The sequence below is a fragment of the Mustelus asterias genome, chromosome 3, assembly GCF_964213995.1.
Source record: "Mustelus asterias chromosome 3, sMusAst1.hap1.1, whole genome shotgun sequence".
In the NCBI taxonomy this organism is placed as follows: domain Eukaryota; kingdom Metazoa; phylum Chordata; class Chondrichthyes; order Carcharhiniformes; family Triakidae; genus Mustelus; species Mustelus asterias.
The window spans coordinates 148,557,750-148,580,762 of NC_135803.1; the positions used below are offsets into that span (position 1 = coordinate 148,557,750).

Consider the following 23,013-nt stretch of genomic DNA (forward strand, 5'->3'; position numbering starts at 1 on the left):
AGTGTCACAGTCAGACCTAGGGTGTAGAGAAAGATCAACTTAATGCTTGGTAGGTCCATTCAAAAGTCTGATGGCAGCAGGGAAGAAACTGTTTTTGAGTTGGTTGGTACGTGATCTCCGACTTTTGTACCTTTTTCCCAAGGGAAGAAAGTGGAAGAGAGTATGTCCGAGGTGCGTGGAGTCCTTGATTATGCTGGCTGCTTTTCCAAGGCAGCGGGAAGTGTAGACAGAGTCAATGGATGGGAGGCTGGTTTGTGTGATGGACTGGGCTTCATTCACAAGCTTTTGTAGTTTCTTGCAGTCTTGAACAGACCAGGAGCCATACAAAGCTGTGACACAACCAAAAAGAATGCTTTCTATGGCACATCTGTAGAAGTTCGTGAGAGTTGTAGCAGGCATGCCAAATTTCCTTAGTCTCCTGAGAAAGTAGAAGCATTGGTGAACTTTCTTAACTATAGTATCTGTATGGAGGGACCATGACAGGTTTTTGGTAACCTGGAAAACTTGAAGCTCTTGACCATTTCTACTTCGTCCCCATTGATGCAGACAGGGGCATGCCCTCCACTATGCTTCCTGAAGTCGATGACTATCTCCTTCATTTTTTGACACTAAGGGAGACATTATTGTCGTCTCACCAGCTCATTAGATTCTCTATCTCTTTCCTGTACTGTTTCTCATCATTGTTTGAGATCTGACCTCCAACGGTGGTGTCATCAGCAAACTTAAAAATCGAGTTGGAGGGGAATTTGGCCATATAGTCAAAGGTATCAAGAGTATAGTAAGGGGCTGAGGACACAGCCTTGTGGAACACCGGTGTTGAGGATGATCGTGGAGGAGGTGTTGTTGCCTATCTTTACTGACTACGGTCTGTGGGTTAGGAAGTTTAGGATCCAGTTGCAGAGGGAGGAGCTGAGCCCCAGGCCACGAAGTTTGGAGATGAGTCTCGTAGGAATATTGGTGTTAAAGGCTGAGCTATAGTCTATGAATAGGAGTCTGGAGGGGCTGTGGAAGTTTCATTTAAGTCAAAGAAACAGTGTGGTCAAGAAATTCATCAGAGGTGATAGCACACTGATTAACAATTTGGAGCAATGACCTTGGGAGCCCTCAACAATGACTTTGGATCACATGAAATCTCATGGCATCAGGTCAAACAGAAGTAAGGGACTCTGCTGATTACCATCTCTCACCCTCCCTCAGCTGATGAAACAGTACTCTTGGGAGAAGCATTGAAGTTAGCAAGGACTGGTGGCATCAATGTTCATCACCGAGATTGGCTCGGTAACACTAAAATTGACCAAGCTGTCTGATTGCTGAAGGACAAATCTGCCATATATATGGTGAGAGAACCAGCACAAGGAAAAGACCTTGACCTGTCCTCACCAGTCTACCTGTTGTAGATTCATCTTTCCATGACATTAATCCCTGTGGAGATGAAGTCTCTTCTCAGTTCAGACCAATCAGCTCAGCTCCAGGACATGGCTTCAGGGGTTCTGCAGGGCAGTCTCCTAAGTCCAACCATCTTCAACTTTCCACCAATGACTTACCCTTCAAGAAAAAGGTCAGAAGTGGAGATGTTCACTGATAATTGAACATTGTTCAGTACTATTCACAGCTCCTCAGATACAGAAGCAGTCTGTGTCTGTATGCAATATGGACAAAATTCAAACTCGGCTGAAACATGATAAGTATCATTTATGCCACACAAGTATCAGGCACACAAGTACCAGGCAATGAACATCTCCAATAAGAGAGAATTTAGCCATCTATCCATGGCATTCAGTGGCATTACCATTGCTGAATCCTCTACTATCAACATCATTGATCAGAGATTTAACTGGACCAGCCAGATACAAACCATGGCTACAAGAGCGTGTCAGAGGCAAGGAATTCTACTGTGCAATAACTTCCTGCTGTTATCCCATCTGGGATGCCAGCTTGTTATATTTTGACAGGCCATGAGAACGAATGATTTGATGTTGACCCGTATTGATGGCTATGATTAAACATTATTTAGCACAGGCAAAACCTGATACATTACAGTATCTAAGCAGTGGTTTTCATTGAGAGATACATTTACTTCATTTATACCCTGGTTAGAAGCAGTGATTATATGTATCCGCACCCTCTGGCTCGGCCCTGGTTTGTCCTCCGAATGTCTCTTGAGTTTCCTCTGTGTGGTACAGTGGTGAGCACTGCTGCCTCACAGCGCCAGGGACCCGGGTTCGATTCCCGGCTTGGGTCACTGTCTGTGCAGAGTCTGCACGTTCTCCCTGTGTCTGTGGGTTTCCTCCGGGTGCTTCAGTTTCTTCCCACAGTCCGAAAGACATGCAAGTTTTGCTAAATTCTCCCTCAGTGTACCCGAACAGGCGCTGGAGTGTGGCGACTAGGGGATTTTCACAGTGACTTTGTTGCAATGTTAATGTAAGCTTCCTTGTGACACTAATAAACTTCTGTTTTCTATATCTGTAGCCCATTTGTACCCCCTTCTACCTGTTTCTATAATTTAAAATCCCAGAATTTTACTAGACCAATTATTGGCTTATGTCCATCATGTTATTCTGCAATTAAGGGATGACATGTCTGCAAAACCCCCACTTGCTCAGATTCCAGCCTTGTGACCCTCTTAAGTCACTTATTTTGACTGTCCAGGATGTTATGTGGTGCAGCTGTGGCACTGCAAAGGGACTTATTTTTATACTGCAGATACTTATTCTTGATGGTTAATAGGCCTATAAAGCATTCGTTATCACACCATTTAGCTGAGATACTGATCCTCCTTTCTTTCAATAGAGTTCTGCTGAGATTATGGCTTACCATAGTTCCCATAAACAGCTAACCCTGCTCTATCTCATTTCTTGCTGGTGACTAATATCCAATTTTCACTCAACTATTCACCATTGACTGTTAACCATGCCAGTTCTCTCTCCCTCTTAGTTTGTCTATACTGGACTCTGAAATTCTTTAAAAAAAGGGTTGTGAAGTCACATAAAATGTGATTAATATTACCAGTTGCATTAGTATTGTGTACATTTACATACATGATAGCATTTTAATAACATTACAGCTAACCAAATGCTCAGGCACTTGGGTATATCACACTATGCAGTATTACAGGTACCAAACAGGCATTCAATTTGTCAGGCAGCATGAGTTCATCTTTGGAAAGCCATGCTGATCTGTAATCATGATGCAGAGCCATGGTAGAAAGCACAATAGTGTGCATACACATCTTTGATAACAAAGGGAAACCAACAACAATGATGAGGTCATTTCATGTTGAAGTGCATCACCCACCAAATGGGTAAAGGAAGAAAATGTGACATTCAAGCCCATGCCTAAAACAAAAGCTAGGTCCTTTGCATATGCAGAGGGATCTTGATTTCTGAAACTGCAGTAAATTATGTTTATGTAATTTTCCTGTGGGTTCTGTGAATTTTTCACCAAAGTTACCTGCAGAAAATCACCTTCAGTATCTTCAAGACTCCTTTTAGACACTTGATGATTCACATTATTTAATTCACCTTCACATTACTGATTATCTTGAATATTGCTGAGAAGAGAGACATGTTGCTGATTCATCTTGCGTTCATCAGAACAAATGCAAGAATGCTGAATTTCAAACAATCACGACAATTTATACTGCAGGAGAAAAGGGTGCTGATTGGTTGACAAGTTGACCTTCATAGGCGAGGGTGCTTGAGGAGTCTGTAAGTTCCTGTTGCTTTTTCCATTGCATCATTCATCTTGGTTAATTTTCCCCAGTAGCCTCTTTTCTTCCTAGCCTCTTCCCCAGCAGCCTCTTTCATTGCTGCCGCTCTGGTGCTCGGGCTGAAGGGCTGCCACTTACCTTTCCACTGCTACTCCTGTGAGCCTATTATTTGCTGCCTATACCACTGACTCACATTGGAGCAGTGTGTATCATATACAAATGCACTGGAACAGCTCACTAAGGTTTCTTCAATAGCACCTTCCAAACTTGTGGGCGGCACAGTGGTTAGCACTGCTGCCTCACAGCACCAGGGACCCAGGTTTGATTCCCGGCTTGGGTCTGCGTGGAGTTTGCATGTTCTTCCCGTGTCTGAGTGGGTTTCCTCCAGGTCCTCGGTTTCCTCCCACAATGTGAAAGACGTGCTGATTAGATGCATTGACCTGAACAGGTGCCAGAGTGTGGCGACTAGGGGAATTTCACAGTAACTTCATTGCAGTGTTAATGTAAGCCTTGTGACTAATAAATAAATTTTAAGCTTTACTTTACAAACCCACAACCTCTACCACCTAGAAGAATGAAGGCGGCATAAACAGCATGGAAAGCCACCATCTGCACGTTCCTCTCCAAGTCACACACCATCCTTATGTGGCGTTGTATCACCAGTCCTTCACCATTGTTGAGTCAAAATCCTGGAACTCCCTTTCTAACAGCTAAATTATTGAAAGGATAAACAAAGAACTTGTTGACTAGGTCAACAGTGACATCAACACTAGGGCAGAGGGTGGGCCACTATTTGTTATATAGTTTTTGTGTTCATGCTATAGTCAGGATGATGATATATTCAAATTTTTTACTCTGAATTGTGCTGCTTAGTCTACCACAGGAGTTTCAAATACCATCTGTTTCCTCAGAGAGAGATCAAAGCTACATTTGCCAGTTCCGTTTTTCAAATATTATCCATTTTCCTTTTAAACTATGATATAATCTAGCCTCCATAACCTTCCTCTTTTTTTGCTCAAAGCCATGAGTCTCTGGAACTCTCTTCCACAAAAAACAGTTGAAGCAGATTTTTTGAATATTTTTAAGGCACAGCTGGATAGATTCTTTATTAACAAGGTGGTGAAAAGTTATCAGGGGTAGACAGGAATTAAGGGTTCAAGTTACAATATCTGCCATGATCTTATTAAATGGCAGAGCAGGCTTGAGTGCCCTATTCCTGTTCCTAATTTGTATGTACATATGCCACATGTTCATATGTATATATTCTGTATTTATGCCTCCCTGTTACCAATTTACTGAAAATATAGTGGAAAACATGTATTTGATCTCCCCTGGAGAAATAAGATGGTCCTGGGAATTAGTCACAAATGGCATATTGAGTAAGACAACTCATGGGAAAAGATCATAGAAACCCTACAGTACAGAAAGAGGCCATTCGGCCCATTAAGTCTGCACCGACCACAATCCCACCTAGGCCCTACCCCCATATCCCTACAGATTTACCCAGTAATCCCTCTAACCTACGCATCTCAGGACACTAAGGGCAATTTTTAGCATGGCCAATCAACCTAACCTGCACATCTTTGGACTGTGGGAGGAAACCGGAGCACCCGGAGGAAACCCATGCAGACACAAGGAGAATGTGCAAACTCCACACAGACAGTGACCCAAGCCGGGAATTGAACCCAGGTCCCTGGAGCTGTGAAGCAGCAGTGCTAACCACTGTGCTACGGTGCTGGGGAGATCTGAGTATATTTCCAATTTGCTAAGCAGTGAAATTGTTCTAATTGAGTCATTATCAGATGGGTGAAATAAACATGCTATGGATGAATACTGTACAAAACAGTAGAAGATATGAGGACAGATCTAGTTCTGGAAATTGAACCTGTTGGCTGACAGAAATAGGAACAGTCTGGATGTGAACTGTAACTTGACTTTTGCAATCAGTTTAATTCATTGTTCAATTAAGAATTTATTGGTTAGTCTTTCAAATGTTTCAACAGAGGCAGCATTCTCCATGTTAAGTGCAATCTCTTCTAACTATAAGAAGTGACACGTCAACCTATACTTGTTTAATTATTTCCCCAATCTATAATCAAATTATCTTGATTTAGTTCCAATCTGGTCATTTAGTTCCTTTTTATTCTAATCTCTTGTCAAATTAGGATATGATCATATTTAAAACATAACCTTTCAAACAAGTTCTAGATTTAAGCTCCTTCTTTGTATGTAATCTAAGCTCATGGATCAGATGATGGTTGGAAACCAATAGATTTGTTTCTGTGGTTTAGTGAATTATATGGATATGTTTTAAGTTATTTTCTTGTAACAACTTAAAGTTACATGTATATCTGCTTCAGTTAAAGTAACAAAGTAACTTTGGGGACTGGTGGCTGGTGTCAACAAAGAATACGCAAAGGAATTTAAAATTTTGCATATCCAGAACTAATTTTAAAAATTGAGATTTATAATCAATTCTGAAAAATTAAATTACACTTGAGCCACAGATATAAAATTCACCACATTGGTAATATCTGAGATGTGAAAATACCTCTTTGCATTGCGATCACTATTGGTGAAATCGTATGACTTGTACTTTTGCTTGGTATTTTATTTTCATTTTGTGAAACATGTTTTGATGTCTTCCTCCCACCTTTGCTTCCTATTCCTGGATATGTTGATGACTTGTAAGTACCAAATTTGAATATCGCTGAAAAGAGAGACATATTGCTGAAGCTTTTTGTCCTGCACTCATCAGGACAAATGCAAGAAAGCCAAATTTCAAATGATCACAATTTATTCCACGGAAGTAAAGGGTGGTGATTGAACAACAGGTTAAGCAAGCCATTTCATGCTATTACTATTCCGTGGCAATGTGAGTGATATTTTTCTCTAACAGGATGCTACCATCAGTTCATAAATGTTCTGCCTCCCACACAATTGAGCAACCTTGTGTACAAATTTAAATGCTGTTGCAATGCCAGGCGAAGTACATAGGCTGTACATCTCAACAACTGGCTGATCAAATCAAACAGCATGTTTCTTTGGCTATAATAGGCAGAGTGCAGATTGTATTCAACCAGCCCTTGCTTGCACAACTCAAAACAAAATATTAACTGTGAGATGTAATCCTGTGATTGGGCAGCAATTGCTGAACAATCCTGAGTGCGATAATAGCTATATTAGCAACCAATTTAGGATAATCAGTTGAGTTTGTAATGTGGCTTATTACACTTGCTTGAAGTGACATACATTCATATGCAAAGACCTGTTCTCTGCGTACAAAAGGAATGTTTAAGCCTTGCACTTTTTTGAACCACCTAAGAACTTGGCAAATCTATAGTTCACTGTTGCTTTCCACATGGCAAGCCCTGACCAATCAGAGTCGACTTGCCTAATGATCAGAACTCTCTTGTCCTGTAGTATAAATTGTTGTGATCATTTGAAATTTGGCATTTTTGCATTTATTCTGATGAGTGCAAGATGAAAAGCTCCAGTGATGTGTCTCTCTTTTAAGCAACATACATTCATTATTTTCTTGACAAAGGAGCTACACTTCCCCAAGTATCAATGCACTTTACTATATCATCTAATCTGTCATTATTCATGTGCGAGTATTGACAATGAATGATGGCAAGCCATTTCTTTGTGGGAGGAAATTATAGCCAAGCTGCATTTTGTCCTCATCAGACATCAAAACAATTGCAATTCCAGCAGAGGTAACTGGATAACAACCAAGAGTGAGAATCTTGGCTAATTTTACCATGCTGAATCCTTGGGTTCTGAAACATTGAAGCCCTAACTTTAACATAACCAACCTGTTGGAACAAGGCCAGGTTGAATGTCTGTTTATATCCTGCTAAATTTTACTCTGTTGTTTTAAATAGCGAGTAAAGTCATATGAGGATATAAAATGGATGTCATATCTGATTCAACTTTATTGCTTCCAGGTGAGTTTATTTATAATTGAGGCAAGAAGGCAGATCTTGAAATGAACAAACTAAGCACAGCTTTGGAACTGCCACAAAGTTTTTTTTGTATATTTTGTTTTAGTTAAACTTGCTAGAAAAATACATTTATTTTCAAATAACAGAGGTATTCTGTGGCATTTCACATGGGGAGTTGTGTAGTCTTTAGGTGAAGTGAGGGATTAGATAGCATAGGACAATAGACGAAGAATAGTAGACATAATTCAATCAATTTTAAAGTCATGGGGAGAGTCTTTAAATTGTTTGTTGTTTACCTTTTACCTTTTCTCAAAAATGGGCGATCAGCAGTTGTGAAACTTGTATACACATTTCCTCACACAATACACATTTTCTCATTTGAATCAACTTTTAGGCAGGCCTTCAAAAGATTGCCTAATATTGTAGCAAATAGGATCTTACACTTGTTGTAAGGCCTTAATTGCAAAGTCCAAGAAGAAATGGGCAAAGCAGCATAGCACATACCAGTGCTACTTTCTCCAACCATTGAGTGGTCCATCCAGCTGTCCTTAAAGTAGCTATTGAGTTGCCGGAGCAAGGGGATTCGGTGCAATCTGGCTGTCGAGCCGGTATACCAATGCACTTTAATATATCATCTATTGAGATGGTAGATGATATATCTAATTGGGATAGTATAGCATCACTTCTGACAAAAAGAGATCATTAATCACAGCATGGCAAGTTTACTTAGGCAGATTCCATTTTAAATATCTCAATAGGTGTTTATAATGGGAAAAAAATGAAAAAAGTGTGATTTAGGGTGGCACAGTAGTTATTAGCACTGTTGTCTCACAGCACCAGGGACCCAGGTTCAATTCCCAGCTTGAGTCACTATGTGGAATTTGCACATTTTCCCCATGTCTGCATGGGTTTCCTCTGGATGCTCTGGTTTCTTCCCACAGTCCAAAAGACGCGCTGGTTAGGTGCATTAGCCATACTAAATTCTCCCTCAGTGTACTCGAATGGGCGCCGGAGTGTGACAACGAGGGGATTTTCACAGTAACTTCATTGCAGTGTTAATGTAAGCCTACTTATGACACAAATGAAAAAAAGCACAATAGGATGCATGCAGATGTAAGATTGTAAATTCCTAGAATTTTAATTCATATGTAACTTATGCTCTCCATATTTTATCTAGAACCGTGATGCTTTGTTGTTACTTTCCTTTGATCAGAGTAACACAAATTTCAGTCGAAGAATTGTTACTGATCTGATACCTTGGGCAAGTGTTTCCACTTATTCAACAGTTGACACATCTGTATATAAGTGTGGAGCTGTAGGCAACAGTGCAGAAAACTAGCAAGGAAGATGGCGAATACTGGAATGAAATTTTATGAATTGTCTGCAGAACTTCTCAATGGTGAAATCTTCAGCTTCTCCAACCTCATAGGAAAGGTGGTGTTGATTGAAAACGTTGCATCTTTATGAGGCACAACTATCAGGGATTACCACCAGATGAATGAGCTCCAGAGTCGCTATGGCCAACAGGGGCTTGTGATTCTGGGTTTTCCCTGCAACCAGTTTGGTTATCAGGTAAAACCTAATATTTTTCATTTAAAAAAATGTCTTTTTCAACAGAACATGCGACCATTTATTTTAATTGACAAAAGTTCTTTTCTGGAAAGCTTAAAATGTTGTAAATTAATTAGCGCCTTAAGTTATAGCAGCCCTAACTAATTTACTACGTTTAATAATATTTTGACATTTTCAAATTTCAGTAAGTTAATAAACTTATGATAAAATGAATCATTAAAATATCATCATAGTTTATATAGCAATTTTAATGCATACATTTTTGAGTTCTGTATTTGATTTTCAGATTTTTAGGGCAACATTTTAAGGAGCTTCTCTTCCAGTCTCCTTATTAGATTATCTTGTATTTTGGAATAACAATTATTAACCTTAGATAAATTCAGAGTTTAGTTATCATTTGAGTACAAAAAGGCAATGTAATAATATGACATCTCTGCTTATTTTAATCTCAGTGGTGTTGTGCAACTAGTTAAGCTTAAACACAAACAATGACCAGTTGGGAGTGAGTTACAATAGTGTGATGAATCCAACATTTGATACTTCGAAAGAAGTAACTTACATGTAACATCTTACCACGTCTCTCAGAAACATTTCAAAGTACTAAAAGAGTATTTAAATTTAAAAAGTAATTTGCATCCTGCAGGTCAATCAGCATCTGTGAAGAGAATAGGCTATGGGGGTTTCAGGTTAGTCCTCTTTTAGTTGTGAAAAAGGGTGGCTTGCTGTGTCCCATAAAGTGCGCCTATGCCATTTCCCAAAATAGCTGCAAATCAATAATTCAGGGACTTGATCTCTCTTTATATTGATTTTGTAGGAAAATATCTACAATGAGGAGATTCTTTATTCATTGAAATATGTCCGTCCAGGCAATGGCTTTGAACCAAATTTCTCTTTGTCGAAAAAGATTGATGTGAATGGAGAAGACGAGAATCCAGTTTTCACTTTTCTGAAGCAGAAGTTGCCTGAGGCGTATGATGATCCTGATATCTTAATGGGTGATCCCAAGTTCATAGACTGGAAGCCAGTCCGTCGGTCTGATATTGGCTGGAATTTCGAAAAATTCCTTATTGGGCCAAATGGTGAGCCATATAGGCGATACAGCAAAAACTTCCTCACCATTGAGCTTGAAGAGGACATCAAAACTCTTCTTCCAAAGGATGAATGACTTGGTGATGCTACAGATATATAAGTTAAAATTTAGTATCTTAAATGTAGAATAGTAGGTGTTATATTATAGATGGTGCTTTTTTAAAGTTTAGACAAGAGTATGTGAGGAGCTGGAAAATTTTAAGGAAATGCAGAAACCACCATATGTATGCATAATTAAATTCACTACATTATAGTGACATTCTAATAGGCTTTTGGCTCTGTTTCAAATTTCTTTTGTTGTAAATGTAAATTGCACAGAAACATGTTCTTGTCCCAAAATACATTTTCTCAGTCAGTGAGATCCCAGTTTCTCTGCTGAGTGAGTCAAAACTAGTTTTTGATGTTAGGCATTTTACTATATGATGGTACTTCTTTAAAGGTATACTGAAAAGTACTTAATGTAACCTGTAAAAGTCTAACTGGACACAGGAACTAACTTGTTATGATCTAATATAAAGGAGGCTCTTCTAATAAATGTATTTTGATGGAAAATTGTGTTTCATTCCACTTTATTATAGGAACTTAAACCATGTGTAACTGACAAGTAGTTTTTCATGAGATTTGCCACCAAATTTCATCTCTTGCATCGTATTTCTGCTATGACATAGTGCATGATGTAATCTGTCTGGTTAAAAGGTATTAAAGAAATAACTCCACAAAAATGCTCACATCTTCAGCTAACTCCTTTCTATCAGGAAAGCAATTCTCAGAATTCTCTAATATCGAGCTCATGGTTTATAATTCTGTACTATATGAATGGATCTCATGGCCTGCAAGATAAGGAACATGAGTATATTAATTTCTGTTTTAAAGCAGGACATATGCTATCATTACTTAAATTTTAAATTGCATTTTCTTGGGTCAGCTCATCATACAATATTTAATATTAATGGACTGCAGTATAGCATGAAACTGTCTGAGGACACCCAGTGGGAGTTGACATTGGTCACTATAAAATTGGAAGTGAAAGTTCATATTTAGTAATTGTTAAAAATATGGTTTGGAGTTCTTTGCTAATTAACAGATATGTTTCTTGGTGGTGAATCAGTAAAAACTAATGTTCTCCCATATTTGAGAAAAAACCCTGAGACTTCCCTATATTTTATCAGATTAGGAGATGTCTGCCCATTCTATACATAATTTATTCAAATTTATTGATGCATGTGTTGTGCTGACCACAGATGTGATGTGGCATTTCTCTGGACATGGTTTTTCAGCAGAAAATAAAAGTTGCTGAAAAGAGACATGTTACTGAAGCTTTCATCAGGAGAAATTCAAGAATGCCAAATTTCAATCACAACAATTTATACAACAGGAGAAAAGGGTTGGCAATTGTTGGGAACTCAATTCTGATGGGTTAAGGCATTGTCATTGAGAAAGCAATGTGGGAATTATAGGTTCCCCAAGTTCTCCCTGGTGATCTGGCCAATACTTTCCCCAAATATCATCCAAAACAGATTATTTGATCATTATCATGAATTGGAGTTTGCTATGTGGCCTGTGTTAAAACCATGACTACATGTCAAAAATATTTAATTAACTCTGAGACATCACTGTGGTGATGGAAGGGATGATATAAATTGTCTTTCTAACTGTATAGCTCTATCAAAGAGATGTGGATGGCTTTCTTCTGTGCTTTGTGGCAGAGTGGGTTCAATACTTGGGGTGAACTTGCTTGAACATTCAAAGCTCAGTATCATAGGCTTATTGAGCTCCAAACTTGGAAGAGCAGTCTTGCACAAGAATAATGCTAAGAGGCTGCGCGAGTCTAATCTCGCCAAAAACATGTGGGATTTTATGGTCTCGCTTGTCCCAAAACCATAAAATGCCAATCAAGGTCAATGCACCTTCCCCTGCTCTGCCCCTGGCATTCCTCTTGTGGGCTGGGTGGTAAAATTCCGGCCAGCGGCTCTCACTCAAGCATGGAACGCTAACTGATGCGAGCAAGTAGGGAAAGGCATCCCATAATGGACATTGAACAGGTGAATAAAAAGATGAAGGCTAATCTTCCCCATATGCTCATGCATCAAGTTTACACAGTCATCAGTTGGATAAGAGAGGAAACTGAAGAGATGGGTAAATTTATCATTTTTAAAACTGTTCAGAGACAGAGGTCAAAGTTCAATTTCATCGCAAGGCTAAAAAGAATGAGAACCACATCAATGCTGACTTTTAGAAGCCTCCAATGACCAATGACTTTGGTGTAGATCAGAAAGAACCAAGGTCTTGGATGCAAACACTGACAGCATATGTTACACAGCTAGTAACATCAGCTAACTTCCTGTTGCTTGTCCAGTTCAAACTGCTTCATTCTTTGGGGCATTAGGTCCCTGAATTAATTGCAGTTGATTGCAAACCATGTCAGGTATTTCCTAATGCCTCGTAGAACCTTTACCTATCACTGTTATATACTGCACTTGTTGGATAAAAGAACATGAAGTCATAGCATGTGGGGTTGAGTGAAAACAATGAAACAGGTCTATTGATTAGCTATTGACTCCACAAAGGCTTGATCTAGACTAGGCAAAAAACCCGCAAAGCAGCTGATGACGTCACAAACTATACACATGATTAGAATCTTAAAAGTGACAGCTCATCAACCCAACAGCCCTGAACATATAACATCTCCTCCCTTCTACTTGTAAGGTCCCACTACAACAGATAACCACTGTATTTTACATTGTCATCAAAACATATATACAAGGGCAGGCAACGCATCATTACACGGTAATAATAGTTAATAGGAAAGACAATTAGGTGGGTGTCTATTCTACACTGGTTGCCTGCGCACTTCAAGGATTTGGTTTCTTGACCTTAGAGGTGCTTCTGATTCTTCAGAAGATGTCTTTACCCTTGGAAGTCAAAACAGTTTCTTTTGCAGAAGGAAGACTAGTAGCAGCAAGATTCTTCAGCAATCTTGGTTTCTGCTGATTGACCTGAGGTCGCTGTCGCAGTATCTGATGGTATGGATGGACGGCGGTTCATTCAGAGGGAGTTCTGGCATACATATACTGGTACATTGATGCTAGTAGCTTTCAGCTGATCTGCATGTCACCACACTAGTTCATCGCAGTTGTATTGTATAGGAGATGGGGCCAGTTTGAGCCAATACAGCTGCAGGAACCCACTTTCGACGAGTGGTATAGCTGCATCAAAACTTGCTCTCCTTATCGAAACAAGTATCTTTTGGAATTACCTTCTCTTTAAGATTTGTGACAGCTGTTCTCCTTTCTTGGATGTCTTCTGCGGTAACAGTAGATCAAACGTAGTTCTCAGCTTCCTCTTCAGTAGTAGTAAAGCTGGGGAACTTTGAGTGGTTGCACATTGGTGTTGCGATAAGTTGCCAAGAAACTGCTTAGACAGCGATTTAATGAACCTTGGTCCTTAAAGATTTAAAGTGAATACTTCAAGAACTTGGCAAATCTTTCGGCTAATCAATTTGTTAATGGATGGTAAAGTGCTATTTTATGTGTTGCATACCAGATAATCTTCAAACTCAAGCCATGAATTATGGTCTGTTATCACATGATTTGTTCTGGTTTTCCAAATCTGGCAAAAATCACCGAGCTTTTTGATGGTTTGTCCCGCAGTTGTTGACTTCGTTAGCACAACTTCTGGCCATTTGGAATATGACAACTATAAACATATACACCTCATATGGACCTGTGAAGTCAATGTGTAGATGTTGCCAAAGCATTTTAGGCCATTCCCATGGATGCAATGGGGATAATGGCTGTGCATTCCTTACCTGTGCACATTACTTAGTCACGCTTTTTCCTAAATTTGGGCACCTAGTCCAGGCCAGCAGAAGTAGCTCCTCGCAGGTTCTTTCATTCGAACAATGCCTGGGTGCCCTTCATGTAAATGTTCCAATATTCCTGGTTGCAAGTTTGGAGGAACTACTACACACATTCCCCACTACAAACATCCACTCAACTCGAGTTTACTGGAAACATGTGGCTTTAATTCAGGATGTGTTCCCACTGTCAACCCTTTCAACACCATTTCCAGCATTTTCCCCTCACGGGATCATTTGTGGTCTATTGATGGACTTGAGCTGCAGTCACTGGGATGTTTTCAATCTGTGAAAAATGGAAGACGTTGGAATCGCTACTGGGTGGTTCTTGACCAGTAGTCAAAGGCAATCCTGGCAATGCATCAGCATTGGCATTGCTCTCGGACTGATGGTACTTTATTTTGTAAGAATGTGTGGATATTAAAGACTGTCATTGATGTCAGCTTGCAACAAGCAATGGAATGCCTTTATGTGGCCCAAAAATAGTTAAGGGATGGTGAGCCGTCAGCAATGTGCTGTGTCTTCATTGATCTATTTATTTTCCTCCTCCACATTGTAAATCCTCTCAGTAAATTTTCTTTTTTTTTCTTTTTCCTTTTTGGAGTGTCCTGTTTCATTCTTTGGACATTCTATTCTGGTGAAACTGGTTTCTCCAGGATGTTGGATTTATGTCACATTATCAGTAACCCCCACAGCTTGCCTCCTGGGCTTGTAGAATCTCACTAGCTGTTCTGTCTGGAGACAATACACATTTCTTTAACCTGTGTTTAATGTTCCCTCCACCCACATTGTCTGTACCTTTAAGACCTGGCTGGTTGTAGGATTCGCATTCTAATCAGTATTCTGCAACTTGATTTTGTCTGTTTGCACTGTTTGAGAGCACATTTCCACTCCATCTGACGAAGGAGCAGTGCTCCGAAATCTTATGGTATTTGCTACCAAATAAACCTGTTGGACTTTAACCTGGTGTTGTGAGACTTCAAACTGGTTTCTGCCAGCATGCTCCTATGTGACCAATTTTGCCACAATTTGTGCATTGGCTGTCTTTGCTTCAGCACAGCCTGTGAATGGCCTGTTTTTGCACAGTGATGACACGCCTGTTGCTGGGTATACTTTCTCTGGGAGGGAGGGTAGGGGGTGGGGAATTCTATGGATTCTCCTGCCAGCTCTGGGCCTCTGAGAAGCCTCCTTTGCAGCAAACTCCATTGTAACGGCTATCGCCAAAACTGTTTTCAGACCCAAATGTCATTTAGTTAGTAATTTCCGCTGTAAAGCCTCACCTCATTCCTCAGTCCACAAACCAGACCGTCTCTGATCATATCATCCAGAGACTCAGCAAATTCACAATACTCTGCAAGGCACTTTAGGGTCGAGTGGTGCTGTATTTTCTCCTTCTAGCTGATTTATCTTACGGAACCCAAAACAATCCACAATAATTAATGGTTTGGGTGAATAATAGTCCTCCAATATCTTGGTTAATTCTTGATACATTTTGCTACCGGCTTTCTCAGGCTGGACCAGACTCCAGAGTAAATTAAGTTTTATTGCCAATGGTTCTAAGAAAAACAGGGACTGCTATATCCGCAGGAATATTTGCTTGCTGGGACATAATACTGAAACCTTTCTGCATGGGACGTCCAATTCTCAGATTCTTCCCCAAAGAGCCCAAAGGTGCCACATTTTCCTGCCATTTTATAGGGACCTGGGTGTGCAAGTCCACAGATCTTTGAAGGTGACGTCACAGGTGGAGAAGGTGGTGAAGAAGGCATATGGCATGCTTGCCTTTATAGGACGGGGCATAGAGTATAAAAGTTGGGGTCTGATGTTGCAGATGTATAGAACGTTGGTTCGGCCGCATTTGGAATACTGCGTCCAGTTCTGGTCGCCGCACTACCAGAAGGACGTGGAGGCTTTGGAGAGAGTACAGAGGAGGTTTACCAGGATGTTGCCTGGTATGGAGGGGCTTGGTTATGAGGAGAGATTGGGGAAACTGGGGTTGTTCTCCTTGGAAAGACGGAGGATGAGGGGAGACTTAATAGAGGTGTATAAAATTATGAAAGGCATAGATAGGGTGAACGGTGGGAAGCTTTTCCCCGGGTCGGTGGTGACGTTCATGAGGGGTCATAGGTTCAAGGTGAAGGGGGGGAGGTTTAACACAGATATCAGAAGGACATATTTTACACAGAGGGTCGTGGGGGCCTGGAATGTGTTGCCGGGCAAGGTGGTGGAGGCGGACACACTGGGAACGTTTAAGACTTATCTAGACAGCTATATGAACGGAGTGGGAATGGAGGGATACAAAAGAGTGGTCTAGTTTGGACCAGGGAGCGGCGCGGGTTAATTGTTCTTTGTTTCTCGTTTCAAGGCTTCATTCTATGATCATCTTGCTGGTGCCAGTACAGAGCGAGACTGCGGATAGTTGGGAACCTGTCTCGGGGGCAGGGAATTCAGATGGTGTTCGTAAAGCAGAAGTGGAAATGAATAGGGTTGGGAAGCATTTTCTGATCAGGGCCAGTGTGATCTCCTGGACTTGTTTCGATCGCCTCAGGGGGTCGGAGAGGAATTTCCCAGATTTTTTTCCCCCATATTGGCCCTGGGGTTTTCACTCTGGGTTTTCGCCTCTCCCTGGAGATCACATGGTCTGGAATGGGGGGGTGGGGGTGAGTTAATAGGTTGTGATGAACAAAGCATCGTAGCTGTGAGGGACAGCTCGGTGGATAGGATATTAGGATGTAGATAGGCTGGAAAATTGGGCGGGGATCCTGGATTCAGGATTCAATCCTGGACCGGGGAGCGGCGCGGGCTTGGAGGGCCGAAGGGCCTGTTCCTGTGCTGTATTGTTCTTTGTTCTCTTTGTTTATACCAAGACCTGCTCAGTAAAGTTCCCTTAATCTCAACAATCTAGCTTATTCTGCAAATTGTAATGTGAGCCAATTTGTAGAAGCTTTTCTTATATTTAATACACAAAATCACTCTCCTGTTTCACTCTACCTTTGTGCCTCAATCCAACCACACCCATGGTGAGTTCTGCAGCTTGAACTTGTTGGGGTGCTGGTTTTAATTTTTGGTATGGGCTGGTTTCTCTTTTCCTGCCCAATGACCTTACTGGTCTGATGCCAGGTGCAATCAGCTATCCCAATGTCAAAAGAATTGAAGTTTCCAGTTGCTAAGTACAGCTCTGAGTTTCTCTTCCTTCTTCTAATCAAAAAGGATTTTAACCGCTCATCACCAGTCTTTTTATCCTGTCATATACTGCATTTGTTGGATAAAAGGTGAAGTGATAGAACATGGGGTTAGGTGAAAGCAACAATAGATTTATTGATCAGCTGTTGTCTCTACAGAGGCTTGATCTAGACAGAGGCTTGATCTAGACAGAGGCTTGATCTAGACAGAGGCAAAAGCCCACGAAGAAGCCGATGACGCCATAAACTATACACCTGATTAGATTCCTAAAGTGACAGCGCAACACAACAGTCCCAAATATACAACAACCACCTATGTCAGTAAACATCTACATTTCCTCAGCTTTATCAACCACTTGACCTTCATAACTTCCTGTTTTGTTTGTAGTTCACACTTTATCTGGGCATATACAGCTTTTTGTTGTTGTTGATGACTTGTTTTTCAATCATGGTTGTTGAAGTGTCTTTCTCACAGAAACAATTCAGCAACCTTCACGTACAAATCTTTGAGGTTTGCTGTTGATCCTCAGATTTTACTGGCTGCAACATACAAGCCATTTCGCTGTGCCAGATGCTGAGTTGACAGTGACAAGATTCAGTCCTGCTGTTTTAAATTTGGCAACATTTATCCTTGCAGTTTCACAGAATCATAGTGCAGAAGAGGCCCTTCGGCCCATCAAATCTGCACTGACATGTGAGAAATACCTGACCTCCCACCGAATCCCATTTACCAGCACTTGGTCCATAGCCTTGAATGGTATGATGTGCCAAGTGCCCATCCAGGAACTTTTTAAAGGATGTGAGGCAACTCACCTCTATCACCCTCCTGGGCAGTGCATTCCAGACTGTCACCACCCTCTGGGTAAATAAGTATTTCCTCACATTCCCCCTGAACCTCCTGCCCTCTACACCTGGAACGTGTGTCTTCTCGTGATTAACCCTTCAACTGTGAAAGGCTGCTCATTATCCACTCTGTCCATGACCCTCAATCTTGCGCACCTTGATCAGGTTGCCCCTCAGTCTTCTCTGCTCCAACAAAAACAACCCAAAGCCTATCCAACCTCTCTTCATAACTTAAATATTCCATCCCAGGCAGCATCCTGGTGACTCTCCTCTGCACCCCCTCCAGTGCAATCACATCCTTCCTATAATGTGGCGACCAGAACTGCACAGTACTCTTGCTGTGGCCTCACCAATGTTCTATACAACTCCAACATAACTTCCCTGCCTCGGTTGATAAAGGCAAATGTCCCATATGCTTTTTTCACCACTCTACTAACATGCCCTTCCGTCTTCAGACTTCTGTGGACAAACACGCCAAGGTCCCTTTGTTCCACAGAACTTCCTAGGATCGTGCTGTTTCAGTGAATTGCTTGTCAAATCACGCCTTCTGAAGTGTATCACCTCACACTTTTCAGGATTAAATTCCATCTGCCACTTGTCTGCCCATCCTGTCTATATCTTCTTGTAGCCCAAGACAGTCAACTTCCCTGTTAACCACCCGGCCAATCTGTGTCCATTGGGGTTTCACCTTATGGATCAAAAATAAAGGGTGCTTCTTGAGACTGAAATTTTAATTGGATGAGCCTGTGGTCCACCCAACACTAGGCTACCCCCACAGCTTGTGATCTCAACGTTTGACATCCTTTAGTCAGTTAGGTGGGGTTAGCATCAAAGTGCCTTCGTAGTTTTGCATGTGTCTGAAAGCCTCATGAAAATCTTGGTAAGGAAAGTATCCTAATGGCATTATTTCATCATTGCTGGATTTCCCTCTGCCATGTTTAACCTTTATCAAGACATAAGTGGTTAGCACTACTACCTCTCAGCACCAGGGACTTGGGTTCAATTCTGGCTTCAGGTCACTGTGTGCGCAGTTTACAGCTTTCTCCCCGTGTCTGCGTGGGTTTCCTCCGGGTGCTTCGGTTTCCTTCCACAGTCCAAAGATGTGCAGGTTAGGTTGATTGGCTATGCCAAATTGACCCTAGTGTCAGGGGATTAGCAGGGTAAATATGTGGGGTTATGGGAATAGCGCCTGTGTGGGATGGTGGTTGGTGCAGACTCAATGGGCTGAATGGCCTCCTTCCACACTATAGGATTTTGAGATTCTATAACCTAGTGTTTATTTATGACTATCGTGGAGATTTTTGGGGGTGATTGGAGGTGGGGTGGCAGTAGAAAAGGTATAATTACAAGAACCAGGACTGTCTGTTTCGATCCCTGAAGTCATGAACCAACTTTGAATGATGATATTGGTTACTTGACTTTAAAACCAGGTAGCACCAAATTTCTGATACAAACATACGAATTTGGAATAGGCCTCAAAATCTACAATTTATGTTCCATTTGAAATGTTTCAGAGGTCAAAATACTGTGAATTTAAAATAGACTTTGTTTAGCAGTGTTTTACAAGAATGCTAATACTGCAAAATAATGCAGAAAGGCCACATACATCACAGTATAACACAAGGATGCAAGTAAACTGATGTTCCTGATTCATTCACAGGCTAGGCCCACATTTATTGCCCACCCCTAATTGTCCTCGAGAAGGAGAAAAAGATGCTGGTCTTTTTATGGGGACTTCATTTCAGTGTGGAAACAATTTGGGAACAGTTCAAATGGCAGCATCTTCAGGAAAGGATTTTAGCATTGTTAGTATCTCGTCTGCTGTGACGTCAAGCAATTGTAGCTGGCAGAAAACAAGGGGCCTGGAGAATTATCTTGTATTAATTCTAATACAGCCATCTAGAAAGGTAAAAGCTCACTCAGGGAAAGATTATTATTCAGATACAAATCAAAGTATTTCATGCCCTTCCCTATGCCAGTTTATTTCAGGATAATTATAATACTCAATATAAAGTGGTGGATTTTCCAGTAACTTGAAGGTGAGTGTTCAGCAAGGAGACCAACTGTTCATTGTCCAGAGCACTGTTGTCTCAAACTTGATCTGCAGGTCCAATTGCAAATATTACACACGTTATTCACTGCTCGCGGGGTGGGGAAAAGCACTAGCTTTGCTGCATGCTCAGTTGTCCTATTGGGACCTGATTCTCTTCTCCCGAAATGTTGAGACTTATATCTGTCCAAGATTATTTTCCCCTGCTACCCCCACAGGATTAAACAGCATGATGAAGGGGTGAGGGGAAAGAGAAAGGAAGTGACAGTTCTATGTTAGATAGATATAAACCAAGAACAAAATCACAAATTTAATCTAAAATACGCTGTTTTCTACACTCACCAGGGAACTGGATAGATCTTTACATTTTATAAATACTAGTCAACATCTGTGGTTTTGCACACCAAGAGGTGTAACAGAGCAGGGTTAGCAGTGAAGGGAAGAGTGGTAAAAGAACAGATGTGTTTGTGAGGAACGGCAGCAGGACACTGCTGTTTAATTCCAGTGACTGATAGGATGAATGGAGTGAATGTTGATTTTGTTCACCTCAGGCTAAAGGGACGATCCTTTAAAACAGAGATGAGCAGGAATTTCTTCAACCAGACAGTGGCGAATCTGTGGAACTCTGCTGCAGCAGGCTGTGAAGGCCAAGTCATGGAGTGTCTTTAAGACAGAGATAGATAGGTTCTTGATTAATAAGGGGCTCAGAGGTTATGGGGAAAAGGCAGGAGAATGGGCATAAGAAAAATATCAGCCATGATTGAATGGCGGAGCAAACTCAATAGGCCGAGTGGCCTAATTCTGCTCTTATGTGTTATGATGAAATGGACAAACAGATCTGGACTGGCTGAGGGAGGGTGAAAATCAGCTGTCACATTCCAGGAGCGTTTCAGCTCCAAACCTGATGACATGGAAGTGCTTCTAAGTGAAGGAAGAGGATGGTTCTGTGTCTAGAGGTTACACTGTAACTGACATTGACAGATCAGAATAAATGTGGCTCAGCCGAGTGCACCAACGTGTACAAGAGGCCAAAGACAATGGGTGCAAAAAGTAATTACAGCATTTTCTACAGGCAAGTGCTGACATTCATAACAATTTTGCCAGAGACAATGGCCGTTAAGTGTTTTAAGTGCATTTTGAAATTGAATATTAGGACAGTAATTTTAATATATAATAAATTTGTAGGCGGAGGACAGTAGAAACTTGGTGAACTTCAGGAAAATGGAGTAATTTTTCAATATGGTGTAATAGATGTCACAAATGACTGTAAAACCAAAGTTTTCTTTCGAGGTTCTTGCTTGAAGGGGTAGCAGTTTATTACATTACTTTCCACCTGCTTCCCATTTCTTTTAAGTTGGAAACCGAAAGGAAATCATAAAATGTAAGTTATAATGGCTCTAATTCATTTTGATCAGAACCTGGCGTTTGAAAAATATGAAATTGCTTCCACTAGAGTTACACAGTGAGCCCACATGGCGGACAAGTCATAGCTCAATCAGCAGTCTTTATTTATGTAGAGATATGTATTAAAACCAGCCACTTACAAAGTGCCAGTTTGGGCAAAAAGACTAGAAGAAACTGATGCGAAATTTACATTACAATACATACCAGCAAGCTTATGCTGGTTTGGATCAGTATCTCACCTGGGAACTGGAAACCTCGGTTCCTGTGCTGCCTATAATACAATATAATATTACAAATTTTATTATCCAAGTCACAGTAGCCAAACCACAAATAAACCAGTGCTCTGCTACAAATTTATAATGCAAGATTTCCAGGTTAAGATGCAAGGTGTCATTCATGCAAAGAAATATTATACCAAGAGGAAACAATACAAGCAATACAAGTTTGTGACATAACTTAAAAATCCAAATTGGGCAGAAAATTAATCTGGGAAGGAACGGAGTGGAAACTGCAACCCTTTTCAAAACTAAACCAAACCAAAAAACCCTGATCTCAAATAGCTGATGAGAAAAAAAACCTCACTTAAAAATTTCCAAAGCAGTTTATTTTACAGTACAGTGACGTTCATTAATTGTCATCAGAAATCAGTAGATTCTGAAACAGAGCATGACTGAACAAAGGTTAAGCAACTGTTATTTTTGTTCACCCAGTCATCCAGATCTGACCAATTTTGTTTTTAAAAAAAGTTGCTGTTATCAAGAGGGCTTTTGTCCCCTACCCTGAAGGCAGCTGGTGCTGATGATAGAGAGCAGCATAGTCCAAAAACAGTTGATCTAATTTCTTGTTGGCAAATCATGCACTTTCATCTTAGTTGGTATCCATTTTGTCTTCTTCATGTTTTCTATTCTCACCATTCTCTTCAGCAGGAGTACTCAAGGAAGCAGATGAACTGTTGCAATGGCTATTTGGGTCTCTACGTTGGTAGAAAAGAACATATGCTGCTTTTGTCTAGGAAAAGTAGAAATCACAGTTAGTGTCATGTTTAGATGGTGAGGCAATCCAACATCATGAAACAATATTGCATTGGATGCTTCTTCCTCGAGGTCCCTCCCTAATCCATTTATTGACTTGACTCAAGTCATGCACAGTTATAGAGTGGGCAGCAAGGTGGCAGAAGAGGTATAATGTGGGCAAGTATTCAGTTACTCACTTTGGCAGTATGAACAGAAAAAAGCGTGAAACCTCTAAACGCTGATGTTCAAACAGACTTGGGTGTACTCAAGGTTAGCACGTAGGTACAGAACAGAACACCAGAAAATAAAAATAAAAGCACTTTCAAAAGAGAAACTTGGGAGGGGTGG

General features: G+C 40.8%; 1 protein-coding gene and 1 pseudogene across 7 annotated transcripts in view; one reads left to right on the forward strand and one right to left on the reverse strand.

The window, feature by feature from the left end:
- Nucleotides 1-8,972: 8,972 nt before the first annotated feature.
- Nucleotides 8,973-10,393, forward strand: LOC144491700 (glutathione peroxidase 2-like; annotated as a pseudogene).
- The window catches only part of usp4 (ubiquitin specific peptidase 4 (proto-oncogene)), an 82,512-nt gene continuing 68,955 nt past the window's right edge, over nucleotides 9,457-23,013 (reverse strand). For 2 of the 7 annotated variants that reach the window (XR_013497486.1, XR_013497483.1), the window contains 2 exons: nucleotides 22,431-22,660; nucleotides 21,733-21,923 (listed from right to left, as the gene is read on the reverse strand). Coding sequence is in view for 3 of the 7 variants with exons in the window: in XM_078209889.1 (XP_078066015.1) it covers nucleotides 20,246-20,299; nucleotides 21,892-21,923; nucleotides 22,564-22,660 (183 nt within the window). In the remaining 4 variants the exon portion in view is untranslated. Of the gene's footprint in view, nucleotides 10,404-19,663; nucleotides 20,300-21,732; nucleotides 21,924-22,430; nucleotides 22,661-23,013 lie in introns of those variants that run through there. The other 5 variants (XR_013497485.1, XM_078209890.1, XM_078209889.1 and 2 more) reach the window with 5 other exon arrangements.